This window comes from Artemia sp. Qi Xiang Cuo, chromosome 16, assembly GCF_049724085.1.
Source record: "Artemia sp. Qi Xiang Cuo chromosome 16, ASM4972408v1, whole genome shotgun sequence".
NCBI lineage: Eukaryota > Metazoa > Arthropoda > Branchiopoda > Anostraca > Artemiidae > Artemia > Artemia sp. Qi Xiang Cuo.
In genome coordinates, this window is record NC_142809.1 from 50,240,553 (window position 1) to 50,259,758 (window position 19,206).

Genomic DNA, 19,206 nt, shown 5'->3' on the forward strand with positions numbered 1-19,206 from the left:
AACAAGACGTTTATCAAAGAAAAATAAAGAGCTGTATTGAGCCATAACAAAATTTCAGACATATTTCAAGCTTAATACGAATATAAATTTTTATTCAGTGGATAAGTGAGATCGAAAGCGAACAGAAATTACAATGAACAAAATTACTTAAAAAAAACAAAAATTATCCTAAATTTTTAACGTCATCTAGATGGCTTATCCTAGATGGCTAACGTCATCTGATATCTCCTAAGTCTTCTGAAGGCTAGAGTGCCATTTGTGCTTCACTGAAAACAAGATTTTAAACAGTTTATCTTATACAACATTGATAATCAAAAGCTACTGATACGTCCAGGAATGAATATAATTATGTATTAAGCAATCTGCTTACTTTCATAAGTACTTTTCAGTAATCTCTGTTTTTTTTTTTTTTTTTTTTTTTTTTTTTTTTTTTTTTTTTCATGTTTTGACAAATAAAAACCCACTGTTCAAAATACTTGCAATGAAATGCGAATGATATTCAAGTCGTTTAGGGGGTTTTGAAAAGGAGGGTAGGGAACAAAGAGTAGCCTACAATTTTATTTTTAAACCTTGACTAGCCTTGGGATATCATTTTTGTTGTTGTGTTGTTGATCTTACGACACCTTAGGGGCGTTGGCCCAACTCCTGTTATTGATAATTTCTGTTTTCTAAGCTTGACTTGACTTTTCATCGTAATGTTTGTTCATTTTTAGTTTTAAATGTAAAATTAGTTTGTTTCTGGTCTTCTTTGGCTTAATATAGCTCTTTACTTCTTTAAGTTTTTTAGTGAATTCGAAATATATATCGACATTATCTCGTTCGCATGTAAAATCAGTCATGGGCTGAAGCAAGGTCTCAAATTCGACCCATCAGGAAGTTTCTTTTTTCAGTATTTTTATCATCCACACTTTATAGTGGCGCTCAAATGCACCTCTGATTGGATTTCTTTGCCTGAGCAAATGTATAGCCTTATGGTGGCTGGGATTTACCCCCTCCCCCCCAGATTTCTTTGCCGAAGCAAATGTATAGCCAGATATACAGGGGGACACTTGCCTACCCTTCCCCTTCGATTTCGAAATATTCTTTGGTACTTCCATTGAGAAATACATTTTTCTGGTATTTTTATTGCAAAATAACAGCTTGGTTATTTCAGTGGATAAATCGGTAAAAAAATTGCCCGCTTCTAGATTTGCAAAAATATATTTTACCCTTCTCAACATTTTTGTGAATTGTTGCCACTGTCGATAACCCCAGGCTATCAGCAATACGAATAGTACTCAAATAATCGTGTATTAGCTTACAGTTAAGTAAATTCACACGTACCATCTGATTTTCAGATACCAGGTGTGGTGGAAACACGTCTATTGTGCTGCATGGTTAGTAAGTACTGTCCCTATTCCTCTGAATAGAAATCTTCACTGGTACTTTTGATTCTTTTATTAATCAAAGAAAGCCATACAGAACCTGAAACTGAACTTCACAGTTGGAGGGATGAGTCACCTATAGCATCTGGCGACTAACCAATCAAAGTGATTACGCAAACGGGAAACACTACACGAATAAAAACACTACCAACCATATATCAAGTGTCTTTTTTTACGTATTTTGTTGTAATTCTCACCAAACGAAAAATTTTTAAAGCCCATTTGCATTATTTTATTGGTAATACCTCCTTTAATTTCAGCTCAATTGATGGCTAATCAATCGTCACCTTTGCCTCCAAATAGCCCATTAGTGACTCGAATGCCACCTGTTCCAACTGGACAACAAAGAAACGCCAATACTACTAAAGATGGTTCCTTATCTCCTGTCATGGTTCGAAGCAAAAACCCCATTAGTGCCCCAAACAGCCCTATCAAGCAAAGGTTAGTGTCAAATATTCTAATGAATAGTTAATATCCACTAACGACGGACTTCCAGTAAATAGGAGAATGGGGATTCCTCTCAAGGAATAAATGGAATACCCCTTAAAGTGCATTTCGTGTATTTTTAGAGCTTGATTTTCTGCTTTTGAATGGACTAGCCTTGGAACGGATCTCAAAAGGGGAAATACTGCACATCTTCCTTTGTGTTTTACCATTCCCTGTGAGAAACCACCCTTGACCCATCCTTCCTCTTTCCACTTTTAGAAACAAATCTTGTATGAGCTAACTATGCCAGAGTATCAAGAGCCAACTATGCCAGAGTATCAAGAGCCTTCATTGGCTTCAGAGGGCCTAAAGATGTTGTCTTTGTGTGTCTGAAAAACCAGACACACAAAGGTTTTCTACAGTATTGGGCCATCTATCCCCAATACAGTTGTCCTTGCTCCCGCTCCACCCATAATTTGTTCACATCACAAGCTTAGAAAATGTAATATGAAGCGTTTTGAGCAAAAAAAGTCCTTAGGGGATCCCTGATTTCAAAGGTACCCCTGTTTGACAGAATTTTTACTTTATTTTCTATTAAACTTCTACGAAACTTTATAAAAAAAATAATGTTTCATGTACAATTTTGAAAGACTAGCCGGACTAGCCAAAGATACTGCTACTACTACTAACAACTCACTGCAGTACCAAGCTGACTGAAGCTATTTAACCCCTCCCAATAAGTTCCTATTTTCCTGCAATCTTTCTTTGCGGCATCCTCCCACCTCCTTCGGGGACGACCTACTTTTCGTTTGATCCTAGATGGTTGGCCAGCAAATATAATCTTTGCCAATCTGTCATCATTCATCTGCAGAACGTGTCTTAGCCATCACATCCTTTCTCTACAGCCCTAGAAAGCAGATTGAACCACAGTTGTCGTACAGCTTACTGTTTGAGATACGGTCAGTCAGCCGAATGCCGAAAACAATCCGTAGGGGATTTCCAGGGAAATTCCATGGAAGAAAACTTCTCAGGAATTTCTATGCAAATTTTTGAGATAATTCACTAGTTGAGAGGTTTTGTAAACGTTTAAAGGATTTTTCGCAATTTCAGCAAGATGCTGCCAGTGTTGTAATGTAGGTGTGCAGGGACGTACGCAGGGGGGGGGGCTCGGGCCTGCCCCCCCCCCCCCCCGAAATATCACGATTTTTTTTTATTTTCCCAGAATTTTCTGAGTTTTCTCACAGAATAGTGGGTTTGAAGGATATGCCCCCCCCCCCCCAAACAAATTCTTGCGTACGTGCTTGTCGGTGTGCTTCATTTTAGTTACAGGGAACTGGTTGAAAGCAGTGTATTGCCTTACCCGTACACATAGTAAGTAGAAAAAAATCAAATAAATTGTCAATATTCTTTGTCTTCTTCTTCTGTTACGCGAGAAATTTGTTTTCTCTCTTTTTTATTCATGGGCTTCTGGAGTGGTTTTATATCTTGTGGAACCAAAGGAATGAGGGCCATCTATAAATTGTTAAATGCACTAATTGTTATAAACCGCTAAAATCTTTGGGTGAGAAAAGAAGAGATCAGGTTCATTAATTCCTCACCATCCATTTAAATTTAGTTGTATGTAGTACAATTTCCAACTGGATCAAAGATATATGCATTGATTCAGAATAAAAAACAAAAAGTTTGTCCTCTCTTGAGTCAATCATGGAATTTGGCTTACCTCGTCATGAGTTACAGTCTTCGATCGTGTATCACTGCCGTAAACAACTTCAGAGGAACATAGTTATTCAGAAAAAAACATTAGCAGTGATGTGCAAAATGATTTGTATGTTTTGTTTTATGATCTGTTGGTAATTATCACTGAACACAATGTCAATATGGACATTTTTGCCCGTAACAGTCTATGCTGTCAGTACGCAGCAAGGCTGTATCCAAGAGGGGATAGGGGGTTTTAACCCCCCCCCCCCCCCCGAAATGTTTGTCTGACTCGTAAAAACATAACAAGAATGAATATAAACAAACTTTCAATGTGTCTTTTAAAGTTTTTTTTGTACCCCTCCCCCTGAAACAATCCTAGATACGCTCTTGGTACGTGGGATGCCGAACAAGCCTTTACACCCCTTTGATTGGATACTTCACTATGGTTAATTATTTTTTCGTTTTTTTAAATGTACTTATTCTTCTCTTTTCTTTATAGAGCTCTGTTTGGTAATCATGCACTACCAATCATCAACGGTCATACCCCTTTTAGACAATCGCAGCGGGGTCCTCAGCAGTATGCCCATCCTGTAGTCGGCCCAATTTACGGCACAGCGTCAGTTCAACCCAGTGTTCCTGCTTATGCTCTTCACTCCCTGCTTGTGGGCGTTGACCCAGCTGCAGCAGTTGGTGCTTATAATGTTCCACAGCAGAGGGCATCTCATGATTTTCCTCCTTCACATGCAGCAGACGATATTGAATTGGCTGGAATGAAACGCCTTGTCTCGCAAAGAAGATCATGTAAGTTGGTCTCCTCGCTTAATTTTTATTTATTTTAGTTTTAAGTTTTATTTTGTTTTATTTTTTAACTTCAAGCGTTCTGGATTTTCTGTCATAAAAAATTTTAATCGTTTTCTCTAGCAAGTAAAACAATTTTTTTTTTGTACATTTGAAGATGAAAGCCTTTTTTAATTTTTTTTTTTAATTTTTGTATTTTACTTTGTTTTTTTTAGTCTCTTGTAATTCTTGTAGGTCTCTTGTCATCTCTTGTTGTGTAAGTCTTTTTAGTCTCTAAATTCTTGTAACTCTCTTGTTATCTCTTGTAAGTCTCTGGTTGTGTAAGTCTTTTTAATCTCTTGTAATTCTTGCTGCTCTTTTGTTATCTCTTGTCCCTTGTTGTGTAAGTCTTTTAGTTTTCTTTTAGCTCTCTTTTTATCTCTTTTAAGTTTCTTGCTGTGTAAATCTTCTTAGTCTCTTGTAATTATTGTAAGTCTTTTGTTATCCTCTTCGAAATCTCTTGTTTTCTGTTTATTTTCTTCTAATTCTTTCCTGTGATTGTTCTAATCATGTATCTTTACAAAATTGATAAATCTGCTAACTAATTTTTGTACTTAATACTAACGCTAAATTAAAAAGTGGCATAGTTTGTTGAAAGTGTCGTAAGCGAAAGTTGGGCCATTTTAGGTGATATTGGAGACAATATAACTGAGGATTGTGGAAGTCTTCATTTTTACCTTTAACAGTATTATGTTTTTTTTGTCTTTTTTTTTGGCGAAGAACAAATATTTTTAACAAGATTTTAGGCCATACCTTGAATTACTCTAAGAAAATAATTGGATATATACGCACATTACTATATCGCAAACATCTTGCCTTGACCTTTATTGTTTTATTAATACTTTATTAGATTTTTGTTTAAATGTGAGTTTCCTTTGGTTTTTCTTTTTGTATAGAGTTTGGGTGCATATCTTTGTTTTTAAGTTTTTATTAAATAAAAAAAACAAGTTTTTTAAGCTGAAAGTAAGGAGCTACATTAAAACTTAAAACTAACAGAAATTATTCCGTATATGACAGGGGCTGTCCCCTCCTCAACGCCTCGCTCTTTACGCTAATGTTTTTTATTGTTTTAAAAAATAAAGTTGTGAGACAGAGTAAAACTTTAGCGTAAAGAGCGAGGCGTTGAGGAGGGGACAGCCCCTTTCATATACGGAATAATTTCTGTTCGTTTTAAGTTTTAATGTCGCTCCTTACTTTCAGTTTAAAAAACTTGTTTTTTTTATTTAATTTCTGATCGTTTTTTAGTTAATGCAGCTTTTATTTGCATCAAAATTTTGCTTTTCTTTTGCTAAATTGATGTCTTTACAAATTAACTTATGTAACTAACTTCTATATTCGTATATTTTTCTTCTGGCGAAAAATACAAAGTTGCAGATTTTTGCAGATATGAGCTTGAAACCTATGTAATAGGGTTTTCTGATACGCTGAATTCTGACGGTGTGATTTTCATTAAAATTCTTTCACTTGTAGGGGATGTTTCCCCCTCTTTAAAAATCGAGTAAAATTTCTCAGGCCTGTAGCCTTTGACGAGTAATACTAAACTTAATAAAATTTATATATTTAGGATCAGCATTATAAACACATTCTTTTGATACATTTATTGACATCAAAATTCCGTTTTTACAAGTTTCGATTACTATTGAGCCGTATCGCTTGTTTTTTTATTGTTTTTTTTATTACTTATATGTTATTACGTATATGAAGGGGTTCTCCTCTTAGTCAATACCACGCTCTTTACGTTAAAAGTTCAAAAAAAAATTTGATTCACAAACCCCTGATTCACAAAGGCCGTTTAATTAGAATAAATAGCTCTTTTGAAAGCACTAAAAAAAAACTGTAGCGTAAAGAGCGAGGTATTGACTTGGGGGAGAACCCCCTCACATACGTTGTAATTTCTGTTCGTTTTAAGTTCTAATATTCCTTCTTACATTTCAGTTGAAATAACTTGTTTTTTTTATTTAATTTCTGATCGTCTAATGATCGATTTAATTTCTAATGCTTGGAAATCCGGCGCCCCCTTCATAGAAATGTCTCTTCCCCCAAAGAAACATCCTCCACGGACATCTTCTCCAGAGTAACCCCCTCCTCTAGCCCCCCCTCCCGAAAAAAAACGTCCTTACAATTGTTGTATACTTACCAAAAAAAAATAAAAAATGCTGGCAAGTACGGCGCCCCCTTCAAGGCAATTTCCCTTCCCCCATGAAAACTTCCATCATGAACAGATCCTCCAACATAACCACAGACCCACCCTTCCCACCCACAACCAGAAAAAAAACCTCCTGAAAACTTCTGTATACTTCCCAATAAACAATACTATATGTTAACATTGGGTAAAGTTCATAACTTTTAGCCCTCCCTCTGGGAACTTCGGGAGATTAAGTCACCCTAAAAGACATATTTATCATATTTTCGACCATGCTGAACAAAATGGCTATCTCTAAATTTTGATCGGGTGACTTTGGGAAAAAAATAAGCGTGGGAGGGGGCCTAGTTGCCCTCCATTTTTTTTGGTCACTTAAAAAGAACACTAAAACTTTTAATTTCTGTTCCAGTGAGCCCTCCCACGATATTCGAGGACCACTGGGTCGATACGATCACCCCTGGGGAAAAAAAAACAAAAAAACAAATAAACACGCATCCGTGATCTTTCTTGTGGCAAAAAATGCAAAAAGCCACATTTTTGTAGATAGAAGCTTGAAAACTTTATAACAGAGTTGTCTGAAACGCTAAATATGGTTGTGTTAATTTCATCAAGTTTCTATAACTTTTATGGGGTCTTTCTCCCTTTTTTCGAAAATCAGCCAAATTTTCTCAGGCGCGTAACTTTTGATGAGTAGCACTAAACTTAATGAAAGTTATATATTTGAAATCAGCATTGAAATCTGATTCTTTTGATATATCTATTGGTATCAAAAACCCGTTTTCTAGAGTTTCGGTTACCATTGAGCCGGGTCGCTCCTTACTTACAGTTCGTTACCACGAACTGTTTGATATTATCTTCACTGTCTTATTTTAAAGAAAAATTACCCGTTTTTAAATATTTTCGTCTCGAATGTGAACTACTTTAAAGAACGTATTCTAGACAGAATATTAAAGAAGTGAAAAACTCTTCTGATTTATGATTTTGGCTCTTTCAAATACCTGCTCACTTATAACTCATTTTAAGAAGAAAAGATTAGTTTCATCACTTAAATTTTTGCAGTCGTTTTTTTTTTCAGGAACAGATTCATGGTAATACAAATTTTTTGGCTATTTAGAAGTTTTGTTTCAAGCCATTAGAAAGATAGAAACGAAATGACCCTTGGCTCTTGTGCCTGAAGGTCCTATTTGCTAGTATCACATTGCTGAGATAGTTACAACAAATTCTTCTGACCTAAATTGCCCTACTGATCCTCCGTTTGAGAACATGTTAGGAGATGTTTTTTTGTCATTAATGTCAAAGGTGTAAAGATGCCACCATTAAGTGTAATAGTGCCGAAATTATTGAATAAGTCACCATCTAAGAAAGTAAGTGTATGGTAATAGAACTTGGTTTACAAAGCTGATTTTCAGAAACAAATTTATTATAATCTAAAATGACTGGATTACAGGAAAAACTCCACAACTGATGTTCATCCCCTGGGTCCCCCTGACACTAATATATATATATATATATATATATATATATATATATATATATATATATATATATATATATATATATATATAGAGAGAGAGAGAGAGAAATTTATTTAGCGCAGTAGTTCCATGGACCATAGCTAAAAAAATTAATATCAAACTTTAAATAACCATTGATAAAATAAGATCTTCATTCGTAATGAAATATAAATAAAATAGTTGGTACTACTTAATACTATCTACATCATACTTAAACGCCAAGTAATAATAATGCCAGTTTATGTTACAAATCAAGATATATTCGGGTTTCCTATAAAACAATTAATGGTCGTGTACACGTGTTATATACGTCCTTTTCTTGAAAAGGCGTGCTCAGTTTGGGAACCACAAGTGTATAGCATAAGATAAGATAAGATGTTTATTTCAAAAAATGACTAACACAAGCCCCGAAGGGCCGAATTTGGACTTCGGAGTCATAAAAAAAATAGCACAACGACTAAAAAACTGGCTAAACAATGTCAAAAACAACAATATCATAAAGGCAAAGCCATTCATTAGTAAAAAAAAAAAAAGTGGCAAAATGTAAGAGAGTTAAAAAGGTAAAAGCTAAAAGAAAACTAAAAAAGAGTGAGATAAAAATAGCGTTGAAAAGGTTTTAGCATCGACTACCTCAACGATAAATTGAAACAGTACAAAAAAGAGCCTTAAAATTATCCTAGGAACCAAGTATGTCACTTATGAATCTACCCTCACCGCTCTATATTAATATATATAGCGAAAAGTTTCTTCAGATATGATACACATTAAAACGCTCGGAAACGGAAATCCGTCTGCGTCACAGCAGTTTCCCATAAGCCCGTCGTATTGCACTAAACATTTGTCATTGCGCGTGCGTGAAGCTAGGGTCATGAAGAGAGGTCTAGATTGTTGTATGTCAAAAATCTTTAATGTAGAGTTAGGACTCGCTACTGTTCATATATACTTATACTTTAATCTGATGTGTAAATTTGGACACTCCGTGCTTTTGAGTGATAAACACCGTTCCCTACTACCCCCCGCCGGTGTAGTCAACCAGTACACACGCCACAAGAACAAGCTTGAACCAGTGCACTACAGAACTAATTGTTTCAGCAATTTATTCGTTCTTTTTTAACTAGTGTCACAAATCGTACTCAGTGTTTAGTATGATGTAAAAGATAGCGTAAATTAGTTGCGCCACTAGCCGTGATTACAGTAGCTATTTTTATTAAATGATACTTGAAATAACTCTTATACAAAGTTACATATTGTAGGGATATCTTCCTATATTCTAGACTGTTTGATCAAGTCCAATCCCCTGTCTTAAAGTCCAAAAGTCCCTCCTTAATAAATTCCTTGCAAACCAAGTATCCCCATCGTATGCGTGACAGAGCTCAAACCCCTACTCCTTCAGTTCTTCACAAAAACCCAAGTGGATGAGAAGATTAATAGATATTTAGGCATTGAAATTTAACTTGGACGCTTCAAGCTAATTTTGAGTAAATGAAGAGCAGAAATTATAAAGGGGAATGAAGGCAAAATGAAAACGAACAGGAATGGCCAGCAATAAGTGTGGTGATGTTGCCCTTCTCAAGACACCCAAAGGCCTATGTCGGCTGTATTTTACTTGAAAAAAAAACTTAATTTGAATAACTTGTCTTTTTAATTTCACATTTTATTAAATTTTATTTAATTATATTTAATTTAATTAATTGAATTTAAAAGTCTTTATTTTAATTTTACTAAAAAACGACAATCAAAATACTGTTTAAACGGGAATGATGAAAGATTATGGTGTTGTTAAAATTGAGGAATCACTTATCGTCATATTATTGTAATTAAATAAAAAAACAAGTTTTTTAAACTGAAAGTAAGGAGCGATATTAAAACTTAAAACGAACAGAAATTATTCCGTATATGAAAGGGGCTGTCCCCTCCTCAAGGCCTCGCTCTGTACGCTAAAGTTTTTTATTGTTTAACAAAAATAGAGTTGTGAGAAATTCAAACTTTAGCGTAAAGAGTCAGGCGTTGAGGAGGGGACAGTCCCTTTCATATACGGAATAATTTCTGTTCGTTTTAAGTTTTAATATTGCTCCTTACTTTCAGTTTGAAAAAATTGTGTTTTTTTATTTAATTTCTGATCGTTTTTTAGTTAATGCAGCTTTTATTTTGGCTCACCGTCGTTGAATAAGTAAACAAAATTTGCATAAAAATTTTACTTTTCTTTTGCTAAATGGCTGTCTCTAAATTTGGTTCTGACGTAATTTACAAATCAACTTACGTAACGAACTTCTATATTCGTATATTTTTCTTCTGGCAAAAAATACAAGGTTGCAGATTTTTGCAGATATGAGCTTGAAACCTATGTAGTTGGGTTTTCTGATACGCTGTATCTGACGGTGGGATTTTCATTAAAATTCTTTCACTTGTAGGGGATGTTTCCCCCCTCTTTAAAAAATGAGGTAAATTTTTCTCAGGCTCGTAGCCTTTGATGAGTAATACTAAACTTAATAAAATTTATATATTTAGAATCAGCATTATAAGCCCATTCTTTTGATACATTTATTGACATCAAAATTACGTTTTTAAAAGTTTCTATTACTATTGAGCCGTATCGCTTGTTTTTTTATTGTTTTTTTTTTTTTTTGTTTATCTTATTACATATATGAGGGGGTTCTCCCCTTAGTCAATACCACGCTCTTTATGTTAAAAGTTAAAATTTTGTTTAAATCATAAACCCCTGAATCACAAAGGCTGTTTAATTAGAATAGATAGCTCTTTTGAAAGCACTAAAAAAACTTTAGCGCAAAGAGCGAGGTATTGCCTCCGGGGTGAACCCCCTCATATACGTAATAATTTCTGTTCGTTTTAAGTTCTAATGCCGCTCCTTAATTTCAGATGAAAAAACTTGTTTGTTTTTTATTTTAATTCTGATCGTTTTTTAAATAATGCTGGGAAATCCGGCGCCCCCTTCATAGAAATGTCCCTTACCCCAAGGAAACATCCTCCACGGAAAGATTCTCCCGAGATTGGCCTATCGGTTCGACAAAAACCGAAGAAAACGAATAAGAAAATAAAGAAACCAAACGAGCATGATTTTCAGAAAAAAAAAAAAAAAAAAAAAAAAAAATACGATAAGAAAAAAGTTATATATTGGCAAAGACCTGCGCTAAGTCTTCCTCGGTGCTGAAAAGCAATAAACGAAAAAAGGCATATGTTAAAAAGAACTAATCTTTCGAAGTAGACTGAATCGAACTAGAGAAGCGACTCTGATCCATCATTTCTACCCCTTTTCTTTCTTTTTTAAGCACTGGGGATGGCTTAGCAGAGGTCTTTGCCGAAATATCTGTGCGTGTATTTTTTTTTTGCACTGACTGAAACAGCCTCATTTGGTTTCTTTATATATTTTTTTCCATGGTTTTCGTCGTTTTTTTTGTGGAATGCCATCTGCAGTCATTGTGGTTTCGGAACGTTTTTGGATTTTTGGTTCTCCTTTCTTGCACAAGATTAATGAATAATCTGATTGGGTTACGAATACACGTGACATACATAAATCACTCAAATTAGATGACTGTTTTTTACTTTGTAATTACAGGAAAGTGATGTCTCTTTTTCTCTTTGGTTTAGCTTCTCCCGTAACTTAGTATTTAAAATTTACTTGTCAATGCATATTTGAAGCAGTGATTTAAATAATCTTCTTTCTTTTTCTTCCTTAGCATACAGTACCATATACAGTACATTCTCCGGTTGTAACATCATCGTTAGATGTTAGCTGGGATTTTGGAAATGATGCGACAAAGCAAACTGAACACTTGCCACAACCTAATGGAGGTATCCCAAGACAACAAAGCGCAGTGGAATATAGGTAATTTTGTAAATTTTGACTAAAAATTATACACAGATTTTTGTGGATGTTATGGGAGAGAGGGCTCTTTATCCTATGGCGCTTACTCGAAGTCACGAATTTTTTCTATAAGTTCACATTCAACGTATAATTATACGATTTTTTTTCCAGATTTGTGGCTCCCGTCCACATTTTTCTCAGTTTAAAGCTCAGTTTAGTTCTAGAAGCTATTTTTCTCTCTTTTAATTAGGACCCTAAATTTAAAATGATGGTTCGTTGATCGCTCTCTCTCTCTCTCTCTCTCTCTCTCTCTCTCTCTCTCTTTGTTTCTCTGTGTGTGTCTCTCTCTGTCTCTATCTCTCTCTCTCTCTCTCTCTCTCTCTCTCTCTCTCTCTCTCTCTCTCTCTCTCTCTCTCTCTCTCTCTCTCTTTTTTTCTTTCTTTCAGCTTATCTCCCCAAGAGTTTTTTTTTCCGCCTTTTTTTTTTTTTTTCGGAACAAAAAATACAGAAAATTGAAAAATCTTCGAAAAGTATAACAATCTGTACAACTAATAGTTATACATTGTTGGACTAAACTTTTAATCCGCATTATAAATTGCTTCTAAAGCATCTTTGCAGTTATAAGTCATAATAAGAAAAATTAGTTTTGTCGTTCTGGTATGTATACCTTGTTTATAGAAACATATTTAAGGAGAGGGGGAGGTAGTTTTCTTTAAAGATAGAAAAAACTGTTCGAGAAAAAATCGCACGTTAATTGACGAAACATGTATTTAAAATGTCAATTTAACATGTCAAAAATGTCTCTTAGATTCTTAGGAAAGTACAAGCTATTCTTGTTGTCCTCTGAAAGTACATGTTAAATTTGTCTTGGGAATGATTCATACCTATTTGTGTAATAACAAAACTGCATTTGATTTAGATCAGACCAACTTAGTATTTTTTTTTTTTTTCTCAGAAAGCGAATGTTTTGCACAATACGAGGTGTAAACGCAAAGGTTACAATTTTTCCTTTTAACTAAATGTAAATGCCAGCCTCTTTTTAAGTCTCCAATTGCCCTTAAATGGCCCAGAGCACTGATAGCCAATCTGAATTACCCTTACTGTAAAAATATATTTCAAAAATCAGCGGATTTTTTTCACTTAAATCAACCTGTTTAAACGCCTTTCCTCGCTTCTTCTTCTTCTATCTAGTGAGATATACAGATCATAATGAAGGTCCTTTCACCTCTTATGGGTGAATTGTGGATATCAGCTATTTTTACCTGTATGAACATCCAGCGGCTAGTTAACCATCTTCATTTTTAAGATTTTAATAATTTTTTTAAGATTATTATGTCTGTTTTATGGGGTATTGGTGGACAATAATGGTTTTTTTCTTCATTTTTATATTTTTTCACCACAGTTATATTGCTTTAAAATATTGGAATAACCTGCAGAAGATGAACTGTGGATCAGCTGAATATTTTATCATGTTAATAACAATGTCGGTAGTGATGAAAGTAATTTAGCCCCCATCTGAAAGAACATTGTTTAAAAGAAGATATCAATAATTTTTCTCGTGCTAACTTATGCACAAATCCCTAGGCTTTAATGGAGATGAAACATTTGAGAACAATAAACCCTTTGCCCTCTACCTCAAAGCATTCCTAAAATTTCCTTCAAAGGAGATCTGCCTTCAAAAGAGAATACCTGCCATTAAACTAACCTACTATTTTACGAAAATTAAATTTTAATTGAATTTGTTTCAAATCTTCAACAAAAAACAAATGCCCGGGCTTACGGGTACGTAACAGCCTTGACAACGTGGTACGAATTGTACCGTTTTTGATATAATTTAGGGGTTTTGGAATAATGTGGTACATTAGGAATTTTTTGGAAGAATCCAAATTTTCCCGTACGTTTTGGACATTTCGGACTCAGAAATCTGGCCAAGCTTTAATTTTTCGAACAATTTTTTCTAGTTACTTCTTATAGGAAACCTACAAAAAAAAAACGGATGTACTAGATTGTTGCAGTGAATATAAATTCCGTCACAACTATTTTTAAACGTTCCGAGATTATGGTTCATTAACTTTGTATACATAAGTAATGCTTAATTAATAGGCTGTTTTGCCATGGAACAGGTCAGTTGAACGACATGACGGTGATCAGTTTAAGCTTTAATCTTTAGTATATAAATAATATTTGACATATTGTTTATTCTGATTAATTTTATGCGAAGTAAGCTTGTTTTTCCCATGCATAGATTAGGGACTGAAATTCACGAAAATATTTTTCGTGAATAAAGGGGGAAAAGATTTTTTTTTAGAAGAAAAAAGGTATTGCTCAAAAGCCTTGGGGAGATTTGTTTTTCTATTTTTTTATAAATGAAAGTGCCTAAAAACGACCTTTTAACCAAAAAATCAACCTTACAAATTTAAGTGGGTAATCCCCCCCCCCCGTGTTATTTGTGCCCCAGGCTAAGTGAATTGATTTCAACCTATTACTGAATTGATTTCTTATTATGCATCGTGATCAAGCTTTGAACTTGTTTTGATGTAAATAAAAATTTCCCCAGTCACCAGAAGGCATGTACACAAGATTTTAGCCTGAAAGGGGGGATGCATTTAAGAGCGAGACACAAATTATAAAACGGGCTGTTATAAGGAAAATAGTATATATTGGAGGGAAAATTTCCGAAATCTCAACATTTTTGGGGGTAGGGGGGAGCTTGAACCTTTTTTTTTCGCATGTGCCGGATTGGGGGCCAGCATTCCCCCCCCCGCCCCATGGAAAATTTCTCCACTTGCAAAATTGAGCAGCCATCAAGAAAGTACAAAATAGGTACCTCAAAATGTCAATCAGTCTTAATGGTTAACAAAAGGACCAGATATCAAAAAAGGTCCAAGGATAGGGGCTAGTTGATCTCCAGTCACTTTCGATTTATAAAAAAAAAGAATAAAACTCTAAATTTTCTTATTGAAGGTGCATCCTCCAAAGTTTCTACGACCACGAGGGGGAGGTTGGAAATGAGGAGGGGGCAGCCCTCCTCCTATACAGAAAAAATACTGTTTGTTTTGGGGTTTAATATTACTCTTTACTTTCATAATAACGGCGTAGACCAGAAATATTACCAGAAATCAAGAGAAATTTATATCAATTTCTACCCCCCCCCGTATCGATGAAATGCACAGTATCGATTGGTAAACCTAGCCGGGATTATTGAGAAGTCTGTTCATTATGTTCCTACTGAAATCCAGGAGCCTTCCCATCTTTGATCATTTCTGTTTGTCTCGTGTTCGTACCTGTCGAAGTGTGTTTTTCTTTCTGTTGTTTGTTTTTGTTTTCCTTGATTTTTACTCAGTCCTTTCTGGGCCCTGTCCAATTTTTTTAAACGGGTTATAAATAAAATGACGATTATGATAATGGTTACGCATAGTAAAAATATAATCTACTTCCAGAGTGGCCCATATGCGAACTGGATTTTCTGTTTGTGAAGAACATTGGTTGGATGTAAGTGGGTCATCCCTCCCTCATTTACCGCCAACTCCAAGCTACACAATTCCTGCTGTTGACAGAGTTGATAGTGCCTCAATTGGTCCACGATATCGCTCTCGGGAGAACGTCACCAAAAGTGCCCAAGAAGGATTGAATCAACTTCACAATATGAGCTTCATATCGAGCAGCGGGAGCTTTGAAAATTCAGCGTCCCACTCCCGAAGCTATAGTACAATGAGTGACTCACGGAGTGACCATTTCGCGAGCTGTGTGAAAAATGATAGAACTGAATCTACTGATAATCCCATTACTGGAAAAGAGAAAGTTTGGTATGAAACTTGTGTGGACTCGCCAGTTATATCAAGGAAGAAATTAAGTAAAACACAAAGCATAGACCAACCGAGTAGCTATAATGTATACCCTATGGACAACCTTAATACCCAGTTTGCAGCTTTAAATTTAGTTGATCGTGCAGCTGAACGAAGACTTACCGAATCTGTTGTGCCTTTTGAATCGCCTAAAAATCAAAGAGTGATACAACCTGCAACTATACAGCCTTATAGAGAAATCTCAAAACCGTTTGAAATGTCAGATTTTTATAAATATAGTACAAAGTTTAAAAAGCAAGTAAGCAACGTTAGAATGGATGACAATAGAGTCTATCAATCATCATCAAGCCTTCATTCAAATCCACCAGTCAAAGTCAGACAGGCCTATCCCCTATTGATATACGTGCCTTCCTTGCCATTCACAGTTTAAATGATTTTGAGTCGCTCTGACTTTAAGTGGTCATTTATTTGTTAGGTATTTTTTTAATAATTGTTTTTCTGTATGAAGAGGGAGGATATTGGGAAGATCTCTCTGACATCATGTATATATCTTTTTGTGAAGAAAACAATGAAATGGACAGAATTACGGATGTCTGGGCCATTAAAATTCACTTTTTAAAAGTTTTAAACTCCCACTTATGAAATATCCTCACGTCCCCTGAATTTTGGCTTCGTGCCAACATTTTATGATATCACATTTGATGGATTGGTGTGCACGCTAGAATTATTGGGAATAACGGGTATTTTAAAAGGCTAGCAATATATTGGTGCTTACGAAAGGAGTAAGTTTATATAATTATGGTTTTTGTGTTATTTTCCCAGTTTTTTTATATTTATATATAAAATCCTTATAGTAAGAAGACTAAGCACGAGCTTATAGGCCTTCAAAAGCATTATGAAATGTTTAACTCATTACTAGACGTTGCTGATAGATGCTGAATATTATGCTTCACAGTATCATATGTTCAAGAAAGGTGGTATTTTCTTGAATTTTAAGTTGAAAATATCAGTTTTATTCTGATTCAAAGAAAGCCTACAATGGAAACTATGATAATTTTCAGCAACGCGGAGAGGTCAAACGGTTTGCTAATATGCCAAATTCCTAGGTTTTACCAAACCTTTTTTTGATTCAAAGTTCTGGAAATATATCAAATGCTAATAAATAGAAAGAAGTAACTAAATATTTTTTATTCTCTAGAGACTACTCAATTTGCTTAGGATCTTGATTTTGTTATGTTCTTCTTCAACACTTTTTTCATTTATCCTTTGGCCAGTTTTGAGTTCTTTGGTTGATTTTATGTCTATGTTTTGATAATATGCTTTAAGCTTAAACACTTCCGGCATCGGAAAACTGTTATTTTTATCTCCAAAGACTTTGTGGTATTCTTTGTATGTTTATGCCAAAAATGGCAATTTGTCATTTTAATAAAAAGCGATTTTAAGTGTCTCTATTGCTTTTAGCCATAGGTTTATTATTTATATATTTTCTAAAACTTACTGAATGCATATTCTACATGCCGGGAAACTATTAAGAGATGTTTTTTCCTCTGCATATTTGATGTATTTACTCGTTCCCTTAGAAATTCTGTGACTTAGAAATTAGAAACATGTTAGAATGTGGGCATTTTCTGTCGGGTCCATAGTGGCTCATTGATCTGCAGTATGGTATTGGTGTACTAATATGTAGAAGGGGCCCTGGGATTATTAGAGGGACTTATGGAAGAGTAAGGGCACATTACTTAAATGCCCTACACAGAAATTATGTGTAGGGCATTTTCTGTGGGGTCCACAGCGACTCATAGATGTGCAGTGTGGTATTGTGTACTAATATGTATGGATAGGCCCTGGGATTATTAGAGGGACTGACTGAAGAGTAAGGGCACATTAATAACTAAGAATTATAGTTTATATTTGTTTGTAAAGATTTGATATTATATTCGGTATTTTTCTTCAAATTCTATTGCCCCATGGGATCAAGTTTAAATACGTTCTAAGATCACACTGGCTATACATGACGTTTTACAAAAAGAAAAATAAATATTAGGAATTATAATTAAAAGAATAAGGAATAAAGCAAGGGGAATTGCAGCCAGTGGACAGAAAGAAGCGGAAAGACAAAAAGCGGGTATCTCGGCAAGGACCTGGGCCAAGCTGTCCTCATTGCTTTAAAAAAAAACTCGCTATCTTAGTTATTTTTAAATTTGAATTTTCTTAATTTTTGTTAATTTTGTTTTCTTCAGATTCTCTTTCGGCGGATCACTTTCTTTTTTGGTGAATTGGCCTTTCATTCCTTTTTTCGTAAGGGTAGAGTTTTGAGTCCTGGTGTTGCTGATTGTTTGGTTTGAAATTGGGACCAGCGGTGTGACTGTAAGCTCACCCAGAGTAGACGCAGTTCCAAATGAGTACCAAGAGAAATATGAGGAGGGGGCAGGAGAAGTGTTGGATGATTTTCCCCCAGCCACCCATAGTACTTTCTGCCAAAGATATAGAATTAGGAGATCGGTACCTGCGCCACACGGATCGCTGCCTGCAAGTGGAAAATTTATAAAACTATCTCACATAGTTAGCTGATATCCCATGACTGTATTGTATTCATGATTTGTCGAAAAAATTTCTTCGTCTCTCTTGGTAAAGCCATGGAGGTTATATTGTCTGAAAATACGGAGCTATATCAATCTTCTCTTAAGAAATTGATATCTTGTTGGTTGGCCCTGAACTCAAACACGAGTTGTTGCCCATATGGTCACTTGGAGCTGTTATAATTTTAAGTTAAATTGATGAATATAGTCTCATATTTTTATTATCTGCAGTCGTGAACACAAGATGGTAAAATAATTTCACCAACTCTTTCTATCACAAATGCAGAAAAAAAGAATGCTAAAATCCTTTGCTTATTATGAGCATATGTGGGGTATAATCTGTAGTTATGAGCTATTTCAGGAGTAAGACTATAACAAACAATTAATTTTCACTTAATTATAATCGGATTTGGGAACGTACCCTTATTAGTTGCCAATACTTTTAAAAGATATACGTAAATATGGCATGAAGTCGGGGCTTATTGAGATTAGAGCCAATATGTCTCCAGCGACTCTAAGGCCGAAATCAAGCGCTGTTGTTAATTTTGGACACGCACCTTGCGCCTCCAGGCACTGTTAGAGGTAAGTATAGCTAAGAGAATGGCTCAACTTTGTTGTCCTCAAAATACGTCGTGCTGCAATGAGTTGTCATAGTGCATATGGTATAATTGAAACGGTTTCAGCCTTTTAGACTAGCTTAAGGTTCATGCTAAAGTTTAGGATTTTCTGAAATTGGAATGGAATAAATCAGATTTAGGAAACTTGGGTGCTAAAAAAAAAAAAAATGAAGTACTTTTTGATGGTTTTCAACAGCCCTCGGCATATTTTCTTCGTTTATGCGTTTTCCTGTATGCTATTTTTTACGTTTTCTTATAGAAAAAAATGGTTTGGTTGAATGCACGAATGTGAAAAGAGCATTAAAATGAATTGAAAGTATAATTACGGGTAAAACTGTT

At 34.9% G+C, this 19,206-nt stretch overlaps 2 protein-coding genes across 2 annotated transcripts; both read left to right on the plus strand.

Moving 5' to 3' along the window:
• Positions 1-529: 529 nt before the first annotated feature.
• Positions 530-11,890, plus strand: LOC148943052 (uncharacterized). Its single transcript, XM_089102427.1, has 3 exons — positions 530-1,865; positions 4,048-4,357; positions 11,738-11,890. Exons 1-3 carry the CDS (start codon positions 1,693-1,695, stop codon positions 11,888-11,890), a joined length of 636 nt encoding a protein of 211 aa, XP_088958553.1. The 5' UTR covers positions 530-1,692.
• Positions 4,572-17,118, plus strand: sstn (stepping stone). Its single transcript, XM_089101959.1, is given in 4 exon segments — positions 4,572-4,602; positions 11,738-11,886; positions 15,306-16,040; positions 16,042-17,118. Coding segments are annotated over 2 exon segments (753 nt in total). The 5' UTR covers positions 4,572-4,602; positions 11,738-11,886; positions 15,306-15,315; the 3' UTR covers positions 16,070-17,118.
• Positions 17,119-19,206: the final 2,088 nt, after the last annotated feature.